The following is an 8,561-nucleotide window of genomic DNA, read 5'->3' on the forward strand; positions in this document are numbered from 1 at the left end:
ATGCTATTGTTATTGTTGCTGCTGCATCTTCTTAGACGTTGGAGAAAATTGTTTAGTGTTAGTCACTTTCTCTAGTGAAAGTTGCAGTATTGATGCATCAAATCTTGGTGCTGTCATCCGCTCTTTTGATTTGAATAAGTCACAAGAGGGAGTTTTAAGTTGTCTAGTTGCAAGGGAATGTTTTTGTGTGGAAATACAAAAATAGTTGGTTCATTATTATTTTCCCTCTTCAAACGGAAATGCAGAACGTTTATGCCAATTAGTGGTTAGTATAGTAGAGGGTTAAATAATAAGAGAATGACTCCTATCAAGATTAAAATCTATACCATTAGATTACCTTAATGCATGACAAACCAAGTTCAATCAAGTGCATCATAGCATTGTCCTCAATTATGTATGTCAATATATAAAATATGCAAGATTTTTTAAGTACGTGAGAATCAAAGCATTCCCATTTTCAGGATGATATAGTCATATTAATGTATACAAAATATAAATCTTTATGAAATTCAGCATGTTTGATCATTAAGTAATGTATAATGTCACATGATAGAATATTTGAATTGATAGTATTAAGAATGTACACACTATACAGAAATCATTCTTCGAACAACTAAATCCCTTCCATCTATATATTAAAGCAGTTTGGCAAAAATGGTCCATCACTACGATCTCAACAGCATAACATGCAAATTAGAGCTCTTTCGGCGCTACTCTACCTAGTCTATTCCTCTTGGTAGAAAAATAACAGATTCTATACGCATACAAGGTCACTCTGACAAGTCTTACACTTATTCTAATGCTGATATGAACTTCTGAATTTTGGTTTGTGCTCGTTCCTTCTCTTCTGGTCCATCAAGATCACCAATATTATCATGATATTCCTGAACCATGCAATTGAATTTTCAATCGATTAGAGCCTCAGCTATCTCATTTGAAGAATAATGGAGTTGTAGGGGTAATTTAAGGGATTATAGTATTCAAGCACATCATGAATAGGGATACTAAGCATGCTCAATTTTGGGAAAAGGGAACATAACTAAATTGCCAAAAGAACAGTGAAACTATGACAGCTTAAGTACATACAAAGACTCTTGAATCAAACTTTTTCTTAAAGGGAACACAAAAATATCATTTGGTTTTTAAAGTCACTAAATAAGAGATGCCCCAATACATAAAAAGACATAAATGGCAAGATATTAAAAGCTGATTTTATGCTTGGGCATAGGAACCCATTAATGTATGGTCACTATAGAAACCAAAACTTTTTTCAATAATAATAATAATAATAATAGTAATAACATAAAATAACTTCAAAATCAACATTTTAAAACATTATCAATAGAGGATAAATACCTGAAGTATATCCTTGAGATGGTTCTTACTAAGTTTGTTTTGCTTCAGTAGTAGTTCAATTCTTCCTCTCATTTGCGGGTGCCTGACCAGAAAGTATTTGATAGAGACAAGTCAGTTGAAAACATACATACCAGAGCTCATTAATATCCATTAATAAATCTAGGTGAAAATACTTACTCCGAGCACCAAATATGACCCAGAATGACAGCAATCAACTGCAGAATCACACAATCCTCTTGGTAAATTATTGCTACAGTTGTATGAGTACAAATAACAATCTCCAACCATGCTTGATATGAAGCCATAAGAAGACACTACTGCTTTATTAAGCAGTTGTGTAATGTGTATAAGTTGAAAAGACACCAAAATCTAGTGCTAAAATTCTACTGCTAAGTCTCTTATAAGGATATTAAGTGTATAAAAGTGAAACAAAATTTTACCTGAAGAGTATAAAGTCCAGCTTCCAGTTTACGATTGTATTTCTCGTCCTCATCCATCTATGAAACATAGGAAATAGGAATATTAAACTTCTAACCGAAACGGTTTCTTCAATACAGTATCCAGAAGTAGAGTAAACCAGTAACTACCTCCAAGTCATCAAGCTCAACTTCATTCAACCGTTCAGATTCTGCTTTGACTCTATCTGAATATCTGATGGGAAAAATAAAGCCAGGATGCTCAAATGAAAATATAAATTATTAAGACAACCAGCACAACTGTTACAGCTGTATATTGAAAAGATGTGTACTAACTTCAAGCCTGATTACTAGCATAAAACAATGGGCATAAAGTTTGATAATCTTGAAGTTGACAAACAGAAGAGGACATGTCCACCCTACCTCATGTATAGTTCCATTAGCCTGTCTATCTTCTCACACTCATTTTCAACAAATTTACTTAACAATCTTTCTCTCCTAGAACCCCTTAAGATCCCACCTAGCAAAAAATAGAGAGTATTGAAAGTTCAATATCACAAAAGGCAAAGTCCAGTATACATATAACATGCATGTATGAAATTAACTGTTCTACTAAAAATGTAAAAATCTGGTGTCTATTTAATATGCAAAATTGCAAATAACATGGAACAGACTACAATACTAAGGCAACAATGCGGGAGTGGGACATTCAACAATTAACAACTAGGCTTTATCTCATTCGGTAAGACTGGGAACTTCTACACGAGTCAATCAATGCAATTGAGGAAGATTAAAAATTAAACTGTCGATTAAACAATTGATCTGATAACACTCCTCTTTCTTTTTGACATTGATCATGTCAAGGAAAAATGCATAATGCACAGGCATTGCAAAACAGCAGGACAATGGTGTAATTTGACCATTACAGATTTCAAAACCTCAGATAAATTACATGCAAAATGGAAAAGCTATTCACTCCTATATCAAACATCCTAAGTGAACTCCATAGAAACCTCACTTGCCTGCTTACCAAATAATGAAGAAATCAGTGACACAATGCGCTCCTCCAATTCCTCTTGGTACCTTTCTTTCTTGTTCTTTTTATTGACAGGAATCTGAACAACAAAGCACACAACCTGAATTTCAGTCCCATGGACCCCATATTTTACCCATAAGGTAAGCGCAAGAAAGTCAAGTACTAATAAAGTCACAAATTAAAAATGCTATGGTTCTGCAAACAATCAACAGTGGGGAAGGCAATGTAGCACTTGCCTTACCCATAAAAGCTGCAAACGCCGTTTTCAACCCCAAGACATCCACAAACCGTTCACAAGCTGGAGGGTACTTGGTCATTGCAAAATCAAGCGCCCTTATGGCCGACCCATAAGCCAGTTTCTTCTGCTTCATGATGATGATCATCAACTCCACTCCTTCAGCCTTAACAAAACGCTCCTTGTTCTCCAATGGCATCAACAGGCAGCACAAGCAGTCAAACAGATTCTCCAGCATCTCCTCTTCATCAGAGCTCTTGGGGTCCCTGCTCTTGTACATTGCCACCGCCTGCAGCACCACATCCACCCCATTCATTTGCCCCAGCCTCTTTTGGTTTGCCGTGCTGCTCTGCAGCAGAATCGCCAGAATCTCCGATGCATACTGCTTATTCCCATCGAATTCCCTAACCTTACAACATAAACAACCGTTGGAGTTGGCTACAGGGTCGGTTATAGTGTCAATTACGGAGCTCGTGTTAATTTAATTTCACTGTAATAATCATACCTTAATCTTCCCAAGCAGCCACTTCATCAGCTTCGTCTTCTCGCAAACTAACTCTGCCACTGCCGGCTTCACTTCGATCAGATTCTCTATCGTTGCGAGCGTCGCGTAAACTGCGGCAGAATCGTCGGGATCAGAATCGTTGAGCCGATGGAGATTCTGCACCAGGAGCTCGAGAACACTGTTCTCTATCAAAGCATCAACTAAAACCTTAGCCGGTTCATCGTTGTCATCGAGGACATCCTCGTCAGTGAGGTCCTGGAGGAGCTGAACGACGTCGATGGCGATGTCAGTGTTGTCATGGTTGAGGAGGTCGACGATGGAGGGGACGACGTTGAGCGCGACAAGGTCAGGGTAGAGCTCAGGGGCTCCGGCGAGGATCTTCAGTTTCTGAAGCTCCTCGTGGAGGTCCAGTTCCGAATCGGCGAATCGGTCTGGTTGATTCGAGTACTTGAGGCGGGCCTCGATGTTCTCCTTGAGGCGGCGCTCGAAGGCGAGGACAAGCTTCTTTAGGGTTCGGAGGTCGAGGGCTTCCACGGCGTTCTGCGATTTCTCTATTGCTTCGAGAAGGGAGAGATCGACGTTGTTGTCAGCGACAGTGCCGTTGGACGTTAACGCGGGTGGTGGTTGTGGCGGTGAAATGGCGTCGTCGTACTTGCGTTTGGAGGAGTGGTTGCGCGTGTTTGCTGGCTCCATTGTTGTTTACGGAGCTGAGGTATGGGACTGTGAACTGAAAAGGTGAAAACTGAAAACCCTAACCTTATGCAAGTAATGGTCCTAAGCTTGGTCTGCAAACAATTGTTGCAAAAAGAAATAAAACGTGAACGGCAGGATTCGAACCTGCGCGGGCAAAGCCCACATGATTTCTAGTCATGCCCGATAACCACTCCGGCACGTTCACTTTGTTATTTAATCAAAAGAAACATTTTTATTATCTAACATTAAAAACCCTAATGATTTCTGATAAATAATTTTAATACAGCCAAAGACAAGAAGATGCGGCTGCAAATTCAGATAAGTCCAGAGATTTCGAATCTGTTTTACATGTGGTGATATCCACACCGTTTACTCGATCTGTTGATATCCATTTGTCCCACTCCATGTGCATATATCTCAGGTCGCAACAATCTTATTAGATTAAGTTTACAGAAAAGAGTCCCTTCATAATTTATAAACCTCAATTTGTTTACTTCACTTAATTAGTTTAATTTTCACCTTGATGAATTTCTATTGACAATCTATCATCACCTGATGGATAATAATATAAATTATTTTTATTTTTTGACATTTTTGAAATGATCCATTTGTCAATTTAATATTTTAAAAACATTTTTAACATTTTTAGTTTTGCTGGCACCGCTAGCTAAAAACGTGGACCCTTGAAATTATCGGCCAAATCGTGCGTTCTATCAGTTTCGAGTCGAGTTTCAACTCAAGCATATATAAAAGCAGCACATACAAAGCATGACACTCTCCAAACTCCAAAGCTTGAAGCTTTACTCAAAATATTATATACTGTCTGGTCTGTAGCTCTTATCTGATTAGCAGGCATGGCTTCCAAACGGGTTCTGCTGCTTTGTGGTGACTACATGGAAGACTATGAAGTAAGCTTCTTATCATCGTCATCTTCCTTCACTCACTTACGTGTCATTCTCAGTTCTTTATGAATGCAGGCCATGGTCCCCTTCCAAGCGCTGCAAGCCTATGGTCTAACCGTCGACGCCGTTTGTCCTGGCAAGAAAGCCGGAGATGTTTGCCGGACCGCAGTTCACCAGCTCTCCGGTCACCAGGTCTCTCTCTATCTCTCTTGCTATTTATGTTCTTGCGTCCTGTTTCACTTCAAAAATATGTGATTGGGGTTTCTGTTTGGATTTGATTTGGGATTCAACTCTTATGATTAGAATTTATTGCTGATGATTAAGGTTCTAGTTTTAATTGATTGCCTATTAAGCTGCCGTGTTTAGGAGAGGCGAAGGGATGAGTTTATAAGAATGAGATTGCAGCTTAGAATACCCGCAACTGAAAGGGGTTTTTTTGCATGTGAAGATTCTGTACAGTATTTTGAAAATGGATTTCATATTCTTTATGTTTAGATGCAAAGAGGTTTTGTTTATGAATCCAATTATTGAGCTTTGCATGTAGAGTTTTCATGTTGTTGAGGGTGTTACATATTGGCTGGTTTCAGACTTATTCTGAGACACGTGGTCACAATTTCGCCCTCAATGCAACGTTTGCTGAAATTGATGCTGCAAACTATGACGGGCTGCTGTTACCGGGTGGAAGAGCGCCAGAGTATCTTGCTCATGATCCTCTTGTTGTAGCACTGGTGATCAAGTTTTTCAGTTCTGGAAAAGCACTTGCTTCCATTTGCCACGGACAGTTGATTCTGGCGGCTGCAGGTGTAGCTAAAGATCGCAAGTGCACCGCTTTTCCTCCTGTTAAACCGGCATTGGTTGCCTCCGGTGCTCATTGGGTTGAACCAGACACCATGGCAGCAACAGTGGTGGATGGTAATCTCATTACTGCCGCCACGTATGAAGGGCACCCTGAATTTATTCAGCACTTTGTGAAGGCACTAGGAGGCAACATAAGTGGCTCCAACAAAAAAATCCTCTTTCTTTGTGGGGTACGTTCAAATGATTTTCAGGCACACAACTAACAGGGACTTAGTACTAAGGGTTTTAGGTCTTCGTGTTTCATACAGTAAACATTTCATCTTTATTTGTAATATTGATGAAGATATGTTTTAACAATTCTAAATTTCTAATTGCAGGATTACATGGAGGATTATGAGGTGACTGTTCCTTTTCAGTCGCTTCAGGCATTAGGGTGCCAAGTTGATGCAGTTTGCCCCAAAAAGAAGACCGGTGAAACTTGCCCAACAGCTATTCATGATTTTGAAGGTGATCAAACTTACAGTGAGAAGCCAGGACATGATTTTGCTTTGAATGCAACCTATGATGATGTGAATGCTTCAAGCTATGATGCTCTAGTCATTCCTGGAGGTCGTGCACCTGAGTATTTGGCACTTAATGAATCTGTCATTGCATTAGTGAAGCATTTTATGGAAAGCAAGAAGCCAGTGGCATCCATCTGCCATGGCCAACAGATTTTAGCTGCTGCAGATGTGCTCAAGGTACTCTCAGATCATGTTTGATATATTTCACACTTGTTTCTCAACGAGCTGTGTAGGCGAAACTTGTGCAGTGTCTACATTGATTTTATTTTCTCAAATTAGCATGATGTAAACTGTTCACATTAATTTGTTGACGCTTTAAACACAATTAAAGTTGGGGAGATAACCTTTTTGCAACTTGTGTGAATAGGTCTTTGTGTGTGCTTAGTGGCATGTATATTGATTTTTAGCAATTCACAATCATGGCACAGCTTGGTTGCACTTCATTTCTGTGTGCTTTTCTCCTTTTTGTGAAAGTCATAACTACGGTTCTCTTTAGTGGATGAGCTACTTCTGAATTTGTTCATATTGGAGGCAGGACTGGATACACTGAGTCACTGATCAATTAGTTACTAAGGTTGCGTTGTGTTTGGTGTAAAAGGTACTAGACTGAGTCATCAGTATTATGTTTAATTTAAAATAAATATGGAGATTGGAGGATAGATTCGGAATTTGAAAAGTTAAATTAAGATATTTTTTAGAAGAAATATTATTAAAGTTTCAATCTCTATCTCCAAAATTTCAGTCCTCTGTGTCCCCACTTTCTGGAAATACTGAAAGGACTGACATTTTGGAAACGGAGATTAAAATTTTAGTCCCAGTCTTTGGCCACCAAACACAATATTGAGTCTCAGTCCTCCAGTCTCAATCTCAGTCCCTCTAACCAAATGCTACCTAATGTACCATTAAAGAAATTAGATGTTAAATAGTAAATACGTAGGGCACTGAACAGATATGTTAACCCAAACAAAGTCTCAGGAAATTGCTTCTTTTGGCTAGTCTCTTGTGATCTACCTATTAACAAATTGGCAAAATCTTTGCTCTCTAGATGCACAAGTAATGGCCTTGTTGGAATGTATTCTACTTCTGCAGAACTTCCACAAAAAAAAAAAGGAAGAAAAAATACCCATTGCTATTATTTTCAAATTTTGCTGGTTAATTTAACCCTGTCTTTATGTGATGCCATTGTATATGGGGTGCATGCCACAAGTTAACAATGAGGGTTTCTGTTGATGCGACAGGGAAGGAGATGCACTGCATATCCGGCAGTGAAGCTGAATGTGGTGCTGGGAGGAGCAATATGGCTGGAGCCTAACCCCATAAGCCGCTGCTTCACCGATGGAAATCTGGTTACCGGGGCAGCATGGCCAGGCCACCCTGAGTTCATTGCTAAGTTGATGGCACTACTTGGTATTCATGTCACTTTCTAATGTGATGTGATCTTTGAAGCTTTGCATATGCACTTCTTGTGTATTAAGGTATTGTATATGATGTGACTTATATGAGGGACTTGTACAAGGCTGGCTGAGAATGAGATCTCGTGTATCTGAATAAAAGTCTATCTTTTATGTGTAGATTTTATTAATATATCTTTGAGCAGGATATCTCCGGTGACAACCATGCAACGATTTCCTGCTACATCTTTCAGTACCAACATGTCTTGTTTTGCAACGATTGTTTCACATGTAAACTAACAGTTTTACCATTTTCTTCTAAATATGACAAATATTTCAATGTGCATAATGTGACCTCAACAATTAGATGGAAATTTTAACAATTTCCAACAATAATGAAATGTCATTTTACCCGACTCATTTTAAAAATGAGAAATACTCTATAGTGTATACATTTTTTTCTAGAGAAATGACATTTATATCATCATTCTTGGTGTATTTTTTCCCATCTATCACTTTAGAGAAAATAAAATAAAATTGTTATGAAATTCCAATTTTGCGAATGTCAGTTTTTTAAGAGTGATATGTATAACAAAAATGTATAAAAAATTGTGTAAATATAATAAAATATAATATAATATTAAGAGAAAAAAAATCCTAAATGGT

At 38.3% G+C, this 8,561-nt stretch overlaps 2 protein-coding genes and 1 non-coding gene across 5 annotated transcripts; 1 reads left to right on the forward strand and 2 right to left on the reverse strand.

The window, feature by feature from the left end:
- Window positions 1–499: 499 nt before the first annotated feature.
- On the reverse strand, window positions 500–4,381 carry LOC107631401 (ARM repeat superfamily protein). Of its 3 annotated transcripts, none has more exons than XR_015907518.1 (9): window positions 3,549–4,333; window positions 3,045–3,452; window positions 2,803–2,887; window positions 2,196–2,292; window positions 1,944–2,007; window positions 1,797–1,853; window positions 1,534–1,673; window positions 1,357–1,438; window positions 500–884 (listed from the first exon to the last, which is right to left on the reverse strand). XR_015907518.1 is itself a non-coding variant. In XM_016334832.3 (9 exons), exons 1-9 carry the CDS (start codon window positions 4,239–4,241, stop codon window positions 792–794), a joined length of 1,617 nt encoding a protein of 538 aa, XP_016190318.1. In that variant the 5' UTR covers window positions 4,242–4,381; the 3' UTR covers window positions 500–791. The 3 variants fall into 3 exon arrangements, 2 of the variants coding, with proteins under 2 accessions (XP_016190318.1, XP_088365565.1); XM_016334832.3 differs by having other exon boundaries at window positions 1,534–1,571; window positions 3,549–4,381; XM_088509439.1 differs by lacking the exons at window positions 500–884; window positions 1,357–1,438 and having other exon boundaries at window positions 1,629–1,676.
- TRNAS-AGA (transfer RNA serine (anticodon AGA)) lies at window positions 4,365–4,446 on the reverse strand. Its single transcript has one exon. It is a non-coding gene; the product is annotated as a tRNA-Ser (tRNA).
- Window positions 4,447–4,660: 214 nt separating this feature from the next.
- On the forward strand, window positions 4,661–8,239 carry DJ1D (Class I glutamine amidotransferase-like superfamily protein). The gene is made up of 5 exons (XM_016334830.3): window positions 4,661–5,149; window positions 5,219–5,335; window positions 5,731–6,171; window positions 6,319–6,681; window positions 7,743–8,239. The coding sequence occupies exons 1-5, from the start codon at window positions 5,096–5,098 to the stop codon at window positions 7,929–7,931; spliced, it is 1,164 nt and encodes a 387-aa protein (XP_016190316.1). The 5' UTR covers window positions 4,661–5,095; the 3' UTR covers window positions 7,932–8,239.
- Window positions 8,240–8,561: the final 322 nt, after the last annotated feature.

This window comes from Arachis ipaensis, chromosome B3 (genome assembly GCF_059453495.1).
Source record: "Arachis ipaensis isolate K30076 ecotype BB chromosome B3, ASM5945349v1, whole genome shotgun sequence".
In the NCBI taxonomy this organism is placed as follows: Eukaryota; Viridiplantae; Streptophyta; class Magnoliopsida; order Fabales; family Fabaceae; genus Arachis; species Arachis ipaensis.